Source organism: Dipodomys merriami, unplaced genomic scaffold, assembly GCF_024711535.1.
Source record: "Dipodomys merriami isolate MVZ:Mamm:240054 unplaced genomic scaffold, mDipMer1.0.p SCAF_50, whole genome shotgun sequence".
In the NCBI taxonomy this organism is placed as follows: domain Eukaryota; kingdom Metazoa; phylum Chordata; class Mammalia; order Rodentia; family Heteromyidae; genus Dipodomys; species Dipodomys merriami.
In genome coordinates, this window is record NW_027206069.1 from 8408670 (window position 1) to 8429293 (window position 20624).

General features: G+C 35.1%; 1 protein-coding gene across 8 annotated transcripts in view; it reads right to left on the minus strand.

Annotated features, from left to right (window-relative positions):
* The window catches only part of Unc79 (unc-79 homolog, NALCN channel complex subunit), a 238323-nt gene that overhangs the window by 168999 nt on the left and 48700 nt on the right, over nucleotides 1–20624 (minus strand). For 6 of the 8 annotated variants that reach the window (XM_069997680.1, XM_069997679.1, XM_069997675.1 and 3 more), the window contains exons 3-6: nucleotides 17367–17671; nucleotides 14145–14315; nucleotides 4731–4823; nucleotides 747–802 (exon numbers count right to left, since the gene is read on the minus strand). In XM_069997680.1, the coding sequence (XP_069853781.1) occupies nucleotides 747–802; nucleotides 4731–4823; nucleotides 14145–14315; nucleotides 17367–17671 (625 nt within the window). The remainder of the gene's footprint in view (nucleotides 1–746; nucleotides 803–4730; nucleotides 4824–14144; nucleotides 14316–17366; nucleotides 17672–20624) is intronic. The other 2 variants (XM_069997681.1, XM_069997678.1) reach the window with 1 other exon arrangement.

The window sequence follows — 20624 nt, forward strand, 5'->3', positions numbered from 1 at the left end:
TGAGGTCCTGCATCCAATCTCTAGTACCACAAAAGGAAAAAAAAAGATTAAAATTAGAGCAAGTTTTTGGAATAGCATAGACCACCATGCTAATTACTAATGTTTTTTTAAACAAAACAAACAATATTTCCCTGCTGGGTCCTGATAGCTCATGTTTATATTCCTAGCTACTTAAGAAACTAAGATTGAGAAGACCAAAGTATGAGGGCATTTAGGCAGAAAAGTTCACAGACCCCATTCTGAATAGAGAGTTGAACTTGATGGCACACAGCTTTTATTCTAGTTATAAATAGGAAGCCTAAAATAGGCATATGGCCTCAATGCATGAGTCCTTATCTCAAAAATAACAAAAAGAGCCAAGCACCAGCCAAGCTCACATCTGTAGGAGGCTGAGATCTCAGGAGGATCTCAGTTCAAAGCCAGTCTAAGCAGGAAAGTATATGAGACTCTTATCTCCAATTAACCAGCAAAACAACAACAACAACAACAACAACAACACACACATACACACACAAAAAAAAAAAAAACAGAAGTAGAGCTGTGGTTCAAATGGTAAAATACTAGCTTAAGAACAATGCTCAGGCCCTGAGTTCAAGCCCCAGGACCAAGACTAATAATAATAAAAAGAATAATAGTAACAACAACAACAAAAAGAACACAGGGCTGGAGGCATGGCTCAGAGGTAAGAACCTCTGCCTGCAAAGCATCAGTTAATAATATGGGGTTGAATATGACTCAAAACTTACTTTCCAGACTTCTTGTTTATATTTCATGAGGCATTCCAATAATTGACAATGATACACTGTAAGGGAGAAAATGTAATTTGTACATAAAATACAAATACCAATCATCTTTTGAGACATGATAAACTACTATAGTTTGACTTTTCATTCCAATTATTGATTTAGAAATTACTTACCTCTGTATATTCATACTTTAAAAATTATATAAATATTGGGCTTTACCAAGCTTTATTTCAAGATCCTAAAGAAGAATTTTTACATGGAATTGATAAAGAATATATTAAGAGCTAGTCGTTGGTGGCTCAGGCCTGTAATCCTAGCTACTCAGGATCATGGTTCAAAGCCAGCCCAGGCAGGAAAGTCCATGAGACTCTTATCTCCAATAAACCACTCAGAAAACCAGAAGTGGCGCTGTGGCTCAAGTGGCAGAGCACTCGCCTTGAGCTGAAGAGCTGAGGGACTGTGCCCAGGCCCAGAGTTCAAGCCCCATGACCAAAAAGAAAAGAAAAGAAAAGAAAATTATATTAAGAAAAGTTTCTAGTAAGCATACCTCCATAATTTAAACTGCATCAACACAATCAAGAACCACATAGGGGGGAAAAAACTTAGCCAAGTGGTATCATAATGAAAGCTCATATTTATTAGGTACCATCATGTGCCAAGTATTGTGCTAAGGGCTTGATTTGCATTATCTCAAAGCCATGTTACAATTAGGAAACTGAGGCTTAGCTTCTCTTCTTTCCTAAAGCTGAACAAGTAAGCAGTGACAGACTGATAGGGTTATAGTGGGGATTTTATCAGTTGATTATCAACTCCATCTTATACAGGAACTTTTTTTAAGCCACACAAAATCAAAGCTTCCTTGATTTGCCTAGATTCATATATGGAAGGAAGATTCTGTCGTCTTAATTAAATACATATCTACTTGAAACTTTCAGCTCTTTCATTACATTGAAATTGGCCTCACTTTAGTCATCAGTGACCACCAGTGAATGACTGGGACATTCAACTAATTTTTCAGTTTGCATTTTACTTGACAGTGTTTAATATGCTGACCACTGTCCATTTTTAATCACTCTCTTTTCCTGGCTTCCTGACATGACATGATCACCTTTTAGCACTCTCGCTACCTAACTGCTATCAATACCCATTCTTCCTAGACATCTGCCATATACAGGCTTCCCCAGACTTCCCCCACACACTTCTGCCCCACCTTGTAATGAGGAGTGGGACTCAGTACTGGCCAGTGAACACAAGAGAGAATATCTTTGAGAGATTTTGAAACATTTTTTTTTCTCTCTGAAGAAAAGGAAAAGAAGTGTACCAGCAGAACTTTCTGTAATGACTCTGATTGATTCTGGTTTGGGACGTGGTAGTATGGAGATATAATTATGTCCAGTGTGACAGTCATTGTACAAACATGAGGGTAAGTCCAAGGGAAGCACAAAGATACTATCTCAGTCCCCCGATAGTTGACCTATCTTTAAGACTTCCTGTTAAGCAAACCACAAATGTGTTTGTAGTTTAAGGCTCTTGTTAGACAGACACAAGCTCTCTACCTCCTTGACAAATTCATCCTCTCTCACTGGGTCAACCAAAAGAACTGTAGAGAAAAATCCTACTCTTCTTAAAGATTGCATAAGAGATCCTGAACAGTGAGTGGAAAAATGAACAAAAAAAAAAAAGAGGTGTCAGAAAAGAGGAGTATGTTATTGGAAACTGGGGGTTGGCCCATCTTGTTATAAAATGGCAGATAACTTGGAGAATTATGTTCATGTCCTAATGTTTGGTAGAAGGCAGAATTTGTGAGTGATGAAATCAGATTATTTGGAGAATATTCTTTAGAGAAGTTCAAAAACTGGGATTGTAAGAGGTAACCTAAAAGATGGGTTTGCTGGGGCTTATAAATTAACTAAAAGCTGAACACTCAAAATTCCCTTCACTTTGCATCTGGGCCCTTTGATCTGAGGTGCTCCTTGTCTCCATAATTTTACCACAACCTTCAGCTCCATGAAGAATAAGTCTCTGGGAAGTACCTTGTGATGAAAGACAAACTGCCCCTCAAACAAGAAACGCCATCTTAGCATCTTAATAAAAACAACCAAAAGCTCCTGAGACTGTCTGACAGGCACCTTGTTCCTGTTCCATTGCAATGGTAAAGACAATAACAACTTCTCCAGAATTCTTCCAAGAACAAACTAAACCAACCATCAACCAGGTCATATCTGTGTTTGGGGAACTGTTTTAACTATACCTTTTCACAACTGTCCCAGTTGTTCCTATTTAACCTGAAGCTTATGTCTGTACCTTGAAGATGCTGAAGATATACTGAAGTGCTGCCTTCCCACGGCTGCCATATAATAAATCTCCTTTCTCTGTCCTTCACCATAACTCTTTATTTGGCAGATGGGGACAAGTGCTTAGACCTAACTCAGGACTCCTGAGGTTTAGAAATAGGGTCTAGAAACTCATCTTCAGAATGAATTAATGTAAGGTTTTCAGAATTGAATGAATGTATTTCAGATGTGAAAAGGATGTGAACTTTGGGGGACGGAATGCAACCTATTGAATAATTTTACCCCCTCCCAAAAAATCAAGCTAGCTTTTAATAATCAATATCATGGTGTTCAGGTAAGGCCTTTAGAAGGTAATCAACTCATGAAGTCAGAGCCCTTATGACTAGGATTAGTGCCCTTATAAAACAAGCCCCAGAGGACTCCTTTCCCCTTTCCAGCATGAGAAGAAACAGAACAAACATCACTGAATACTGAATCTGCCATCCCTTTGATCATGGAGCTCCTAGCCTCTAGAACTGTGAGATATAAATTATTGCTGTTTTTGAACCACGTGGATTATATTGTGTTTGTTATGGTAGCACAAACAGACCAAAATAAAGTATAAAAGCCAGCGTGGTTTTGCATGCCTTGGTCCCAGTGACTCAGAAGGCTGAGGAGGAAGAATCCTTTGACTTCAGGAGTTGTAGGCCAGTTGGGAAACATGGCAAGCCAAAATTTAAAAAAGGAAGAAAGAGAGAGAGAAAGAGACAGAGAGAGAGAGAGAGAGAGAGATTAAGAGAAAGAGATTAAGAGAAAGAGAGAGAGAAAGAGAAAAAGAAAGAGAAGGAGAAAAAGAAGAGAGACAAACATAAGGACAATACTCTAGAGTAAGATGCATTAAGATTTGACGTGAAGAGACAATTTTTCCTCACTCTGAGTAAAACTTCATTATTATTCTACTTGGATAGAAGGCTAAAAAGTTTCATGAAATTTGCTCACTTTCCAAATAAACATCAGTGAAAATAAAAACAGAATTCATAGCTTTGCCTTTGACTTGAACAAAAGCTTTTTAGGTCATGTCCCCAAAGCTTAAATGCAGTTACATTATTAAATAGAAATCAGACAATAAATCATGGAAAAACCTGTCCAAAATAGTGACACAAAAACCAAAATGGCTTATTATCTTTCATCTATTTAACTCTATACAAATTTTATGGTAATAATAAATGACAGGTCACAATAAGACATCATATACAACTAGTGAGAATATTGACATTTTTTTAACCCCTTTAAACCAGGAATCTCTTTCATTAATTTATTCTATGGAAATAATCAGAAATGCAGTAAAAGGATGTTTGTGACATTTCTGTGACATTAGAGGAAGAAATTTGCCACATTATTAATAGTAGTTATGTTAGAACAAGAAATTATTTTTATATTTCTAATTTAATTATTTCTACATAGTTATAACCAATCAATTTCCCTTTAGTGTTCTAAAATTTATCCTGTAACATTCTAAAAATATTACTAGCACACAAGATCACTATAATAAACAAGGAAATCTAATTCAAAATTATATTTTCTAAACAACTCCCATTGTCTATTCCACCGAGAAGAGAAATTTTCACACGGAAACATTTTGCTTATTTGTTGTATGTTTGGCCTGATGATTGATTTTGGAATTAGCTAAAATACTCAGATTTCCACTTACCTGGATTAGATGTGTACTGCATTGCAATCATTAGCATAGAGGATGCAGAAAGATTAACATGGGCAGGAACGCCTTCTCTCCTGGAAGAACCCACTGAAACCAAAATGGTTTTGATTAGATTCAGCATAATTTCTCTATATATGAGTCTATATACTTGCTACTTTGTATATTATGGGACCATGAGAAAAAAAAAGTCCCAACTAAGCCAATAGGGGTTTTGTACCAATAAAACCACAGTTGCGTACAACTGTATAAATCCTACAGAGGATCTACTGCAAAAGGAGCAAAGCGAGAATATGATGTAATGATTTTTATCAAAGTTGTATTCAGATGTGATCTCTACTCCCAAGATGTTTACTTCTAGATGGGAGAGAAAAATAAAATCCTCTATGTCCAAATATAAAGTCAAGTCGAAGGTGGTCCTAGTAAGAAAGTAAAACTAAATTTTTAATGCAACATGAATGCATTTTAGAGACACAGATAAATAAGCTTACAATAATCTGTAACTTGATGCATTATACATACAAATTTTAATCATCTATTATAAATTACTGCATTAATTTTTAAATTTTATGTTTATATGTCTTTATAGTTTTATTCAAACCTTCATATGAAACTTCATCATCATTGTCTTCATTATTATGAGAGTCACTTTTTTTTTTTTAGTTTTCCAAGCTTATCATCTTCATATTGATCTAAGTTGTTTGAAATAAAGCACTTTTGAATCTGTGAATAATGTTGTTTCTGGACATTTTATTCTATGTCAACATATTCAATCACAAAAAATCAAGCTATGTCTTCAAAATTCACCTAATAGCTGCATAATCCTGATTTCCACTTATATACTGCTTGGAAAACATCTTTAATTGCCTTGTACACAAGAATATCAAACACTATTTTAAATTTCTTTCTTTTTTTAATAGTGTACAATAGGTAATTAATTTATATATTCAAAACCAAGTTTCCAAAGAGCACTTTATTAGCCCAAACACAGTAATTGAGAGGAAACCCACAATAAGTAGACCTTTATTAAAATTCAAATATGTGTGACACCAGGTATGGTGTCACACACCTGTACTAAATGAGTGTCCTCATTACACAGAGATAGGAGGACAGCAGTCCAGGGATGGCCTTAGAAAAAGGAGGGTACCCAAAAACATAACAGCAAAAGAACCTGGAGGTATGGTTCAAGTGATAGAGCTCACAAATGTAGGGCTCTTAGTTCAACCCCCAGCACCGCATACACACACACACACACACACACACACACACACACACACACACACACACACACACACACAAAGATTCAAATATAAATAAATTTCTCTTTTCTTAGGGATAAATGAAGTTAAGAGAAACTTCTTAAACCTGGCTTATGTGCCAAGTTGTCAAGCATAAGAAGAATAGCATGCTGGTAGTATGAGACTCTCAAAAAGACAACTCTCAGTCTTCTATACATGAAAGATCTTTGACAGGGGCAATGACTGAAAACAGATAACCTCAAAACCTGCTTTGTATTATTCTATATTATAGTACAATACGTGGAAAATGTATCTCACCTATACCCACAAAGGGTAAGATATAGTGAAACACATGATAAATAAAACACTAACAAAAGGCCTATCATGTAATAGAGGAATAAAGAAAGCGAAATATAAAGAACTTCCAACACCATGATGTACAGTGGCTATTACAACGGTTTTTTTTTTAAATGTAATACATCCATAGTGGAGCTCCATTTAACTTGAGTTTGTTTATATTCTCACTGTAGCACAGTGCATCTAACTCACCATTGAGTGATATTAGTTTGGCTGCACAATGTAAATATGTTCTTAATAATTAGGCAAATCTATGAACACAAGTACACTCTGGTGTGTGTGTGTGTGTGTGTGTGTGTGTGTGCGTGTGTGTGTGTGTGCGTGTGTGTGTGTGTGTGTGTGTGTGTATGTTATGTGTATTGAGACTTGAAATCAGGGTCTAGGAGCTGGCCCACTCTATGACTTGAGCTATACCTCCTCTTCCAGCTTTTTACTGGTTAACTGGAGATAAAAGGGTCTTACAGACTGCCCTACCCAGGCTGGCTTTAAACTGCAATCCTCAGATCTCGGCCTTCTGAGTGGTAGCATTACAGGTAGAAGCCACCAGTGTCCAGCTAGAACTTCTTTTTATAGGCTCCTATGTACCAAGCTCCAAAACACTAGTATGAAATTGGTTTTGCTATGCAAGCTTCTACCTTATTCTGCTTTTAATGGCAAAGTTGATTAATTAGTATAGTCAATCAAGGGAAACAACCATTGAGCACAAATACTAAAAAACAAGACACAGTTGTTCTCAGTCTTTAGCCAGGGTACTTTTTCAATTCAGCCTGTAGGGGTCCCACATTCAAAAATTATAACTTACTTAATTTGAGAAGCGCCAAACTACATGTTAAATTAATCAGCACATCAGCTTATTTTGACTCAAGCTGGCCTTGAATCTCCTTTTGAGAAATTAGAGGGATGAGAAATTTAAAAAAAGAATTGCGTAGCAAAGTATCCAGAAGTGGGAAGAATAATACCAAGTACAGTATTTCTGTGTCTTTTGTTTTAAAAATAACTCAGGGGAAAAAGGAACATATAGGTATCAATATATATCATTCTTTTGAGTACATGTGTCTTCACTTTTGTTTAAATTTGTGTGCAATTTTTAATAAGCATTTTCTAACAATGAAAATTACCATTAAGAGAATTAAGTCCTTTTAAAATGGGAGATGTCCAACTGTCTCAGAAGATTTAGGTGAGGTCTACTTGGAAAACTGCTCAAATGGCTCAGTGACCTTTGGATGTCCCTATAACCCCTACAAATCCATGTTCTCCTTCAAGTCTGGCCAGCCACAAAGTCAAAAATGTTCTTCTGGCTCAAGCTCCAGGAAATTGGCTCCAGTGCTTACATAAACAGACAATTTCAAAGCCATCAACTAGACTGAATAAAATAACCACCATTCTAACTTAATAAACATGAAAAAGCAGACATCATTTATTGAATCTTGTTTAAAAGGCATTATGTGAGTAGATATGCAGCTTGTCCCTAGTCCCTATAAGGGTATAAAAATACAAAAATACATATGATAGACAAATAAGAACATCTTATATTTAATATTGTGCTCAGGAAATGCAATTAAAAGTTTTTCAGTTATCTTCACAGTACTACCATACACTCACTATTGTCATGCCCTCTATCCATAGATAGAACGTGATGGAAGTATTTGTGTTAGTTTTGAAGGTAAGAAAAGACATCTTCAAAGATGTGGTGCTTGAGATAAAGGAGATAAGAAAATAAATCCTGTGACCATTTGAGAGAAGGATAATATCAATCCTATAATATGTTCCTATATTTTCTAATTCCAAGTGTAGTATGGTATATAACTCACCCAAAAAAGTAAGTGCATAATAAAAGCTGTTTATAAAACAGATCAAATTATTTGCATGTGTGTAGCCAGCTTAATTGTTGGATTATAGTCCAAATCACTGGAATTAATAGCTGCTAATCTAGTCATTTGTTTCTGCTACAGTATTTTCTGCAGGACTTCCTACATACCAAACATTGTTCTGGGCTCTGGGGATTCAATGGTAAGAAACACAAGTCTTGGGCTGGGAAGGTGGTTCAGTGGTAGAGTGCTTGCCTCGCATGCATAAGGCCCTGGGTTCAATTCCTCAGCACCACATAAGCAGGAAAAAAAGCCAGAAGTGGTGCTGTCCCAAGGGGTAGGACGTTAGCCTTGAGTTGAAGAGCTGAGGAACAATACTCAGGACCAGAGTTCAAGACCCACGATTGACAAAAATAGGAACATATCATAGGATTGATATTATCCTTCTCTCAAATGGTCACAGGATTTATTTTCTTTACTCCAATTCATTCATCATATATAGGCTCAATCTATCCAACTAGTTTTGGATTACTAGTTCTCTAAAAGCCAGGAAAATAACTTTGTGGTAATAAGAATATTATCTAACTGCATATTGTTTACTTTCTTGTAAATAATGGTACACAGTGCTCAATAAATAATTTTATATTTTAAGAAAATTAATAGGATTCCATTTCAACCAATGGCTGCGAATGTCCCAAGCTATGAAGGAAGCACAATGGCTGAATACAGTGTCTGGTACCTATCATCCCAGAGACAAAAGGAAGCAAAACCGGGAAGATCACATTCCAGGCTGTCCTGGGCATAAAGTGAGACCCTACCACAAAAATTACCAACACAAAAAGGGACAAGTACAGTAGCTCAACTGGTAATGGGCCTCTTAGCAAGTACAAGGCCCTGAATTGAACCCATGGTAACATGAGACAGAGAGAGACAGAGTAAAAGGGAAGGAGGACTTCCACCAACACTGGAAGTGTTCTTGAGTTAGTACAAAACCTGCTATAATAACGACTATTCATGTATATAACAAACTATTTATGATATAACAAACTAAGAGATACAGGGTCCAACCTCTAGTAGATGGCCTTTTGCCAGAAACAATATTTAGAAAGATTAAATTTCAAAACAATATAGAGATTTCAGCAGAATATTAAAATTATTTGGGGTAGAATTATACGTCTGTGGCATGCATTGATTCATTCTACACTTGCATGTATCCTAGTATATAGACTAGTCAAATATAGACTTGTATATATAAACTAGTCAAGACCATCTTCACAACAAACATGAATGTAAACCAGAGAAGTTAGGATTATTGACAGGATCATAACTAAGGAAACAAAGATCTGACAAGATGAGATTTTTCAACAGCTAGAGGATTAAAGTTCAGCTCTTTCACAATTTAACAATAAAATTCTTACAGTAAGACTTACTGTATAACACAATCATTAGCCAACAGAAACCTTTTTATATTAAAGATTACTTAAATATTATCAATACCTTTAATTTTTTCTACATAGTATTAGTCTTCAGAACACCATAAAAACACATTATATATCATATATTATAGCAGGCAGTAACAAAAACAAAAATGATACATGGCCAACAGCCTGGAATCATATGATTTTTTTTTGGTGCCACTCCAGAGGCTTGAACTTAAGAGCCTAGGAGCTGTCTCTGAGCTTTTTGGCTCATAGCTAGTACTCTACCACTTGAGGCACCACTCTAACTCTGGATTTTGGGTGCTTAAGTGGAGACAAGAGTATCACAGACTTCCCGACCTGAGCTGCTTTCAAATTATGACACTTACATTACATTATCAGAGCACAGTAGAGTAGCTAGGATTAAAGGCGTGAGACACAGGCACATGACAGATGATTATTTTTAAGTCAGTGCAAAGATTCAAATGAACGCTTTATTTTTTTGAGAGTAAGTGACTTTTTGAGATATCTAGATTAGAAAAGAAACTGGATTCGACAGCTTAGTCCAGGATAGCAGAGTACACTAAGAACACCTTACTTAAAGCTACATAATTCTTCAGCTTTATCAATATCTTTAAAAATGATGTAGTTTAGAAGCAGGGAGATCATGAGCTTGAATCCAGCCTAGGCTAAATAGCAAAGACTGTCTAAGAAAAATGCTTTTGTCAGCTGGAGTAAATCGGAATAGCCTGTCAATTTAGAATAAGCTGGGTTTTTTTTTTTTTCTCCTCTACCAAAGCATCATCTTCCAAACATCCACATTTCAATTCAGTCCAAAAACCACAGATCCTTTATTGGAAAAAGGTTTCCATGGTGACATGCAAATGTTTTTTTCAATTCTTTTAATATACTTTTATAAACAAAATATATTGCATACAAGTGGAATAAGGAGAAGTTATATTTATGGAAAAAGTTAAAGAAGAAAGCTATGTCAACAGAAATTTTATAACAATTTGATACTTGCTCTGCAAACTTTTTAAGAAGTTATTTTAAGTGTTTCATTTATGAACAAAGATGGCATGAAGCACCCGTAGCTATACATGCAAGATCAATCTGAAAGAGCTGCAATATCTCATCAGGTCTACCGCAAAGCTCACAATTTCATTATCCAGGTGATACAGACAATGATATTACCATTAATTACATTATCATTGGTTATACAATAATTTAACACCTGAAAAAATGTTCATGTTTTACTAGTGATCTTAGAAACACCACATTAAAGAAACAGAGCCTTTCTGATCATTTTGTTTTGGTTTGGTTTTGCTTTTATTCAGACAGAGTCTCTCATTTTTGCCCATGCTGTCCTGGACTGTGATTCTCCTATCTATCTCTCCTACATTGATGGGATAACTGGCAAAAACCCCACCATACTCAGCTTATTAGTTGAAATGGGTTCTCACTAACTTTTTGCTCAGAATAGCCTTGAACCAATCCTCCAGATTTCCACATCCCAAGTAGCTAGGATTATAGGTATGAACCACCATGCCCAACTGCATTTCTGTCTTAAAGATTCTATCAAGTATCTTCCAAAGTACAGTATCTTTCATACTAATATCTCAGTCTTGAAATAAAAATATTCTGAAGTTAAATTTTCCTGTCGTACTTTAGTCAGAATTTCTAGACACTGAACTACCCCCAAAAATAGTAACACCATGGTTACAATAACCAGATTCACATTCTCCCATAAACTCATTTTCACATAATCAATCTGGAACAAGATCCCTGAATCTGTGGATCCATGTCTATATATTTTGTAAAACAAGCACAAAAAAGAAGCACCTGACTAGCATAATAGAATATGGCTGTAAAAGCTGGTACTATAATTTATTCTGAGACTTAAAAGTAACAAAGAACGGCTACTATTGATTTACCAGAATGATGATGAGACATAAAGTCAAAACCAAGGTAAAAAGAAACCTAGAAGAACAAAATAAACATATAAATCAGATCAACAACTGGGTTAGTTCAAGATTTGTGCCTGTTACAGAAAGTAAGATTCATGTTATTTTACCTAGAATTATTAAGCCATAAATAAGCTTAGAGACTGACTTTTTTCCAAACCTTCCTTTATGATAGAAAAAAATTTAAGACTCAGAGATATGGACTGAATTGTTCACACTTTTAAATGAACATCAAGTAATTCCACAAATAAACACTAAAATTTACACAAATTCTTTTTTTTTTTTTTTTTTTTGTCGGTCATGGGTCTTGAACTCTGGGCCTGGGCGCTGTCCCTCAGCTCTTCAGCTCAAGGCTAGCACTCTACTACTTGAGCTACAGCGCCACTTCCGGTTTTCTAGTGATTTATTGGAGATAGGAGTCTCACGGTCTTTCCTGCCTGGGCTGGCTTTGAACCGCGATCCTCAGATCTCAGCCTCCTGAGTAGCTAGGATTACAGGCGTGAGCCACCAGCGCCCGGCTACACAAATTCTTAAAAGCAACTCACTATTTTGTTCTCCTCAGTTGCCAAATTCAAATGCCTCATAAGTAAGGATTGACCTTGACTACAGGTATGTTTGGCAATAGAAGGGGCAACAGTGACTAAGATGAATTGTACCCAAAAATTGGTATGTAGAATTAAAACCCACGTGTATAGTAATAAAAAATGTGTGTTTTGGGGTTTATATTTCTAATTAAGTAGAAATTAATGACCAACTATGAAGAAATGAATTCTCAGATATTTCAATGCCTGGCCAATCTTAAGTATAACTTCAGCCAGGCATCAGTGGCTCATGCCTATCTCAGAAGGCTGAGGTCTGAGGATCGCAGTTCAAAGCCAGCACAGGCAGGAAAGGCTGTGAAACTCTTGTCTCCAATAAACCACCAGAAAACAAAGTGATGCTGTGGTTCAAGTGGTAGAGGACTAGCCTTGAGCTAAGAGCTGAGGGATAGCACTCAGGCCCAAAGGTCAAGCCCCATGACCAACAAAAACTTCAGAAGCTTATTATATTCAATAGCCTTCCCAAAATTTTACCTTATTCCTAAGAAGTAGGAATACAGTGAATAATTACTAAGAAGTTTATCTCCTCACCTGCTATTCTTAAAAAAAAAAACAAAAGTATCCATGCTTGTTCCCAACAGTTAATATTACTTAATCTAATATTACTTATCTAAAAACAAGATTACACAATTCTAAGAATATGCCCATAAGCAAGTACATATCTATAAGGTTACCCAGACAAATGGAAAAAAAAAAACACATATTCTGTAACTTGAATGGAATGATGATCAGTCTGTTTATTTTTCTGGATTGCTACATAATTAGATCAGATTTGCTGAAAAGACATAAAATTACAATTTCATTCCTAAAACAAAAACTTGTTAGTAAAATATGCCAGTGTAGCTCAGAAAGAATATATGTTTACTAGTTGGCGATAAAGAACAACTTCAATAAGATTAAAAGTACATAAAATTAAAATAATGAACAATGATGGGTAAGATTTGGATGTGACTAATGAAGATGTGTTTATAGAACAAGAATTAAGGGAAGGAGAGGAGTAAACTTAACAGTTATTGTACACCAGGCACTGGATCAACACTTTACCATTGTTCCAGATTAATGGTTTTAATCATCATGACCACTTCACTCCTTTATAGGTAACAGATAGAACAATTAAGGAACTTTCCTAAGGTCACACAACAAGCAGGTGGAAGGGCTATGATTTGAATCTAGATATGTTTGACTCCTAAATCCACGATGTTTTCCAGATTACTCACTAAAACAAATTAATTCAAAATCCAATTTTTTTTGGCAGTACCAGTCAAGACCTCATGCTTGCTCAGTCTGCCTGCTCAGCTAGCACTACACAATTTGAAACATATCTCCAGCCTGCTCTTTGCTGGTTATTTTGGAGATGAAATCTTATAGACTTTGCTAACCATCCTGGTTTCAAACCATGATCTTCCAGATCTCAGCCTCTTAAGCAGAGGGGATTAGAGGCAGGAGCCACCCATACCTGGCCAGTTCTAACTATACCTTGCACATGAACTGCAGGCTTTAGCTTTCTTCAGTGACTTCCTAAATTTTGACTCATTGTTCATCACACACCCCAATGAAGGAAGTTGATATGATCATCTGTCTGTGGGTGAGGTTTCAACAATGTGAGTTGAACTCCCAAATCACATGGCAAACAGGGGCAGGGTGGGGACTAGAATCATTACATCCTGACTCTATCTGTTGTTCTTTCCATCTTATTGTACTGCCTTCAGGTGCAAACGAGAATTTCTACATTAGAGGAAACATTCTTTATACTTCTTTCTAATGTGGCATAAGAGACTATAGTTTATGAGTATGAAGTATAGATTATTCTCTTTCTTCCTATTCTATACAATCAAACCAAGTATAATTGTCTTTCATTTCTTTGATCTACATCATAATATCAATGCTGAAAGGACTAAATTTAAACCATACCATATGTCATAGCAAATGAGCATTCTTATCTTAAAAAAAACAAGAGCCTATAATTAAAAAAATTCCATTTGTATAATAAATTAAAATAATATGGTATTAGATAAGATTGAACTTACATATAGCCATTGGTAGAAAAGATGTGCTAAGGTATTCAATAATATCCTTGTGCAGAAATGGAGGAAAGGTAGCTAACGTTGAAATCATCGTGTAGGGCAAAGTACTCAGAATATCATCATTGAGAAAGGGTAGCAAACATGTGGTTGTATAAAATATTGACTGCCCAAGATCTACAAAACAAAATCAGATAATCAGTCACTGAATATTTTGCCATTAACAAAAATATACTAATTGTATATTTTAATTCTTAGGGAACTGGCTTAAATTATCATAAATAATGATTGTTCCTTTCCTGCTAAGTGTTCTAAAATATACTGCTAAGTATAGTCTATCTTTAGGAGTTGGTCAGTAAGTGACTGATGATTGAATATATATATATATATATATATATATATATATATTAATACTTTTAATTCATGAGCTTTTCCTCAATCCTGGATCAATCAGCCATAATATTTGGTATTCATATTGCCCCTTAATCCCAAAATTCAAAATGCTTTCCATGCAAAATTGAATCCTAAGTCCTGTCCATTCTTATATCAACTAGATTATGTGCCCCCTAGAGGTTTCAGAAAAGCCAAGGGCAGAATTAGAAATAAGAGCAGCTTATTTCTGCTCTAGCAACCAAACTCAGTGGTCCTATATATGATTCTACTTTGGCAACTGAGGTACTGTAATTTTGCAAATCCCATAGAGTAGCAGATTCATCATGTACTAAAAGAAAAGAAGCTGTACACTAGTACTATATGACACTGTTGTCCATCACTATGCAAGTACTTCCTAATAATTATCTACCCACATCTTACAATGAGTAATAGGAATAATACTTACCTCTCTTCATTAAAAGAGTTGTTAGGAGTTTAAATGAAATAAATACAAAGAGCTTGTTTAACATATAATGTGTGCTCCACCAATATTAGCTATTACTATTACCATCATTATTACCTGCATGAGAAGTAAAAATAGAGGACTTCCAAAAACATAACCATTTAGCTTTATAATACATATAGATCAAACACCATTAGATTAATGTACCTTTTGATATTTCTGAATCTCCCAAAATGTAAGCCACCCGTCAAGATTTAACAATGAAGAGTTATTATTTTTTAATTCCTTATAATAGTAAAATATTGGACTCCACTGCTCTACAGCAGATTTGTCTTCTTAGAGGAGTTGTGTTGATTTGTAACATTACTTCTGATTGTCATTAGAATCAATATACTAATGCAACAGGCATGTCAATTGACAATGTGGCCACAAAGCACACTGCAGAACCAGGGCCATTCAACCCTTAGATCAAATCAATGAAATGGAAAATTGACATGTGTTTTACTAAGAATTACATGAAGCTGTGCATAAAAAACAGTTCAGCTACTTTTTCTGAGCCTTTAAACCTAATTATAGAACATTAGCACTGAAAGTGGTCTGGGAGTATTATTTTTTAATATAAGGAATCTTAGACCTCCAAAAAATGATTATCCCAAATCATCTGAGCATGCGTTGAACTGTGACAAAAACACTGCCTAACATGCTTTGCTGTAGGTCACTCAGACTCAAGAGTGAGGAAACAGCCCCTAATCATAACATAGTGGTTCTCAATCTCAGTATGTAAAAGAAGCATCCATAGAAAGCATCTTACAAACACACCACACTGATTTTTATTTAAGAAATCCATGTTCCAAACTCCCTAGGTGATTCTGAGGTTCTTCAGACTACTCTTAGAGAAAGAAAGCTGCTTGGTTTCTCTAAAACATTCAAAAGAACAAACTGGTATGTTTTTCCCCTGTTTCTAAGTTCTGCTATGCAGAATAAAAACACAACAGACAAGAAGGAAGAGTAAAGTCACAAAAAGCTATATAAGAAGTACAAGAGCAAAAACAGGAATTACATTTCCTAGAACTTACTGCAGTGTCCACAGAAACTGCAATTAGATGGGTTGTAATTTACCAAATTGAATATTTTTATCTTAACCTAGTATACCATCCTAGGGGCAGAAAAGTCCACAGCAAATCCAGGACTGGCATCACAAAGGAAAGGTACTAACAAGCTCATGGCCATAGTGAGCTCTGACCGTCTTGTATTCAAATTTGTCACTTTCTGAGCTAGGAGATCATTGTAAAACAGCCTAGGCTTAAAACAGCTATAATAGTACAGGATAAGTAATTTTACAGATTTCTATACGTTTATACTCACTATAATACAAAACTGTAAATACCAGAAAAGAAAATCAGTTGTCATTATTTCATCATTTTTATGAAAGTAATTTTTTTAATTTTTAATTAGGAACACATCACATTAAATAAATTAAGTATTCTCATAGGAGAGTTGGCTATATTAAAAGACAAAATAAGCCCACCACCCATACTTTTCCAAAATTCAGCTTTTCTGTACAATGAAACTTTGATTATCATACTTCCAGAAACCAAAGTATCAATGTTTTAAAGTGAAGACAATATTTTAAAGTGCATTTCACATAAAAATCTTTATTAACTGTATGATTTTCCATTTGATTCTCCCAAATATATATTTGATAGTTAAGCAGAAAAGTATTACTGTATTTTTTATGAATTAGAACTTATTGAACAAGCAAAATAATGAAATTTACTAAATATATAGCAGAAAAGGGGAAGAGATAAAAAAAGAAGCATGCTCTCTAGCTCCTGTTCTAAAATACTGCTAAAGTTGTATACCATAACATTTTGGTATAGTAGAATGTTGTAGTGATTATTGGCTGTTAGATCAATTTGGAAGAGTGCCCAGACAGTTCTTTTATCCAACCTCCTGATTTTGAAGACATGAAAAATGAATCCCACAGAGATTCTTTGGTTTGTTCCCAAAATACAAAGACCTGGTCATTGTCTTAGAGCCTAGTCTTCAAGCTCCACCTCTTACATATTCTAGAGACAAGTTCAAAAATTGTAGCTTTCTCAATTGTGATTTAAACAGGAGTCCCTACTATAAACCTAATCTAGGGAGAAGAGAGCTTCTTGTTTATCCTTCCTCCTGCCTCCAGCTCCCTGGAACACCCTCCCTCAGAGTATAAGAATGTGTAATAATAGGCAGGGAAGCACCATAATTAAGTTTCAGAGTAAGAAAGGCTAAAACTAAATAAACTCTTTCAAAAGATGTATAACAGTAACAACGGTCTCCAACCCAATTCCACAGCGTGGTATACATTCATAAAGAAACATGTAAGTTTTTCCCCAATCTCAAATACTCACCATGTTGGCCATGCTGTAGTAAAGGAACTAGATCCAGGAGAGTCACCAAAGTCACGTAGAGGCCTTGGTAGTCCAAAGAAGGGTAGTCTGACAACTGAGCATCACGACTTTGCTGGCCACGTTCTGAAGGAGCATCTCGCAGGACGCTGTAAAGGAGGGAGCGAGTAACAGTAGGGTTGATGGAACTGACCTGCGGTCTTAGAGATGGGGTGAGTGGGAATGGCACAGGAAAAAGACACATGGTCATGGGCACTGTCAAATTGGAGGCATCTTGGTTTTCCTTCTTCCCTGTGCGGGACAAAATGCTGTTGGGGGGACAAAGAAAAAAAAGAGACAACAAAGACACAAAGAACAGCACATTACATTGAAATGACACTCTAAAACAAATAATAAAACACCAGATACAACCCACATAAGATGCAATCGCTGCCAGCAGAGTCTACAAATCTAATGCTAGTCACGTAGCTTTGTGCTCAGAGATACCAAATAAAGCAGGTTCACTTTGTGGAAGTTTCATTGCATCTCATGTGTTATCTGGTTCATAAGGAGCAAAAATATAAAAATGCATGTTTCAGTGCCAAACCCATGTTTTACAGTTTGTCAATTTGGCCAAGGAGATGTTTCCTGGAAGGAAAACAATAGCTTTGTCTAACCAGTGAGGGCTCTTATTCCTAATTAGAAGAAGCTTTCACAGAACATTTTTTAGCAAAACTCTTGATCTGTAAATAGAAACTTGTAAAATATAGGTATGGCACTTGCAGAAACATGTTTTAGCAAAGAATAAACATGTGAGTTTATTAAGAAAGTCTTAAAAATCACATGTTTATTGCATCAAAATAATGTCTATATGTATATTATGATACTGTTTCATGACATTCTGTCAGTATCATTTGAGATAATGAAGTTTAAACAGGCATATGAATTTAGAAATAATACATATTTCTAAAATGTTAGCTAAACTACATTGGAAAAGCTATAAAATAAGATATAGTAGATGGTCAATAGCATATGCTTGTGAGCTAATGATAATGGGTATTTATGTGTGCAGTTTTTAATTTGGCATGTAGGGGAGGAAACATTTTATTTTATGAATACAAACAGTGGCTTATTATATAATTACCTTGAAAATTCTAAAGACTAAGAGAGCAGTATCTGCCATAGAGCTGCACATGATACAATAAAATCTCATATATTACTGCTGCTACTTACATTATTCAACAAAACTCACTAAGAACTAAAGGAAAGATAATTTAGAAAGTTAAATAAAATTTTAATGGGAAAAATAACTTCTAAAAATGTTGTTTTGCATTTAGTCTTAATTTCAAAATAAAAACTTTTAGTAAAAACAATAAGGTAGAAAAGTTACTAATTTTAAAATAAAAATAATGCTTATGCAAATGTTTAAGTTTTTGAAATTAGATTATATTATTTCTCATTAAAGATAATTGCTATACATTATAATATCTACAGCACTTATGAAGTGCTTATCAAATTACACTTATATATTTAGCCAAAATATATAACAGATTATAAATGTTTCATTACATGAAAATAACTTTGTTGTACATTTATTCTATGTACATTAAACATTACTAAACTCTTAGTTAATGAGCTTACACCTACAGTTTTACAGTGATGTGAAGAACTGGTTAGTGTTTAGCATGCTTGTTACACCAAGTTTTCATTAATTTTAATTTATTCTTAGTGCAAAAATATGTTACAATGTAAGAAAATGACTACATGCTTTTTTATTTTCTATGTGCCTAATTTACCTCAATCTCCTTTGTCTTCTGTTACCCAATGTCCAGGGGAAAACAATTGATAATAAAAATAATTTCAGAATAGTTATGTAATATTTCTTAGCAACAAGTATCTTAAGATTTGGTATAACTTCTGTTTTCACTTTTAAAGGGATTTAATTTACCTTGTGTGTGTGTGTGTGGGTGTGTGTGTGTGTGTGTAGGTGTGTGAGCGCACATGCATGTGCAATGTGTGGGTAATGTATTTGACTTTTCCCACTTATACTTTCCAATGGGATATCATTCCAGTTACCCCTGCCTGCCTACATCTGTTATAAATGCCATCAGATTTACGTCAAACTATACTTTTATTATATAACTTAGTTACTCCAAAGAGTACCACCTTTAAATGTTATATTCTTGATAAACCCCATTACCAACAATAAGATGTTGTCCTATTGAAAATGTCCTTAGAATCATAATGGATATGTCAGTATGTTAATTGTCAAACTTCAGTCCTAAATTGTGGATCTTATAGAACTGGTATAAGAACAATGCTTTCCCTTAGAGAATCAAAATAGCTGAGTATTATTAATTAATACTATTTAAACTACTTTAAGCTCAGTGCACTCAACAAACTTCTCCTCGGTGGGGAAATATAACACACTGGTTTTTCCTAATATAGCTCACTATTTTTCCAATGTTGAATACATGTTAACAAGCACTAACAAAATTAACTTTGGAAGCTCTGCTTTGATATTTCCCTTCCTGTGTATGTGGGGTTCCCAAATGATAGCAACAATCGCTTCCCACATGCAGGGAGGGAAGAATGTCAGCATTGAAACAGTAAAACTCTCTCACTGCCTTTAGATTTAATAAATAGGTGAGGTTGAGAAAAATGAAGGAAAATGAGTAATCCATGAAACCAGTTATATTTGCCATTCATGTCTCAATGCAAGGAAATGTTTTCATTTGTGAAAAAAACTTAAGAAGGGCTCATGAATAAATGTATAATGCATTGTGATTTTATGATGTTTTGTGAAGTTTATTCAGAGAAAAAAAAAACCTTATTTCCCCAACCAAACTCTCTTTACTTGGGAATCATCAAATGATATTCCCATCTGAAATTCTTTCCCAGAAGTCTAGAGGCTAGACCAAAAAGAATATTAAGAATGCCCTGCTTAGAAGAGTCTGAACCAGCAGCCAACTTTTCATCTTTCCTTTTCACCTCCTGAGGTCCTCTTTCATAGCATTGGTTTTCATTATCAAGAGAAGGCAAGAGAAGGCCTCTGTGGGTGTGGGGAAAGATAGCTAACTGTCCTGAGGTACTGGTAGTATAGAAAATGAATATGCCAATGACTTCCCTATACAATTATGAATTTTGATATTTGAATTGTATCTATACACTAAACAAAACGTATTGCAGTATGTTTTGCTTTAAAGCTACTCTATGGACAAACCAATTAACTTAACATTCTCCAGGTCCTTCCATCCTGATTGGGTATAATACTGTGTGTGT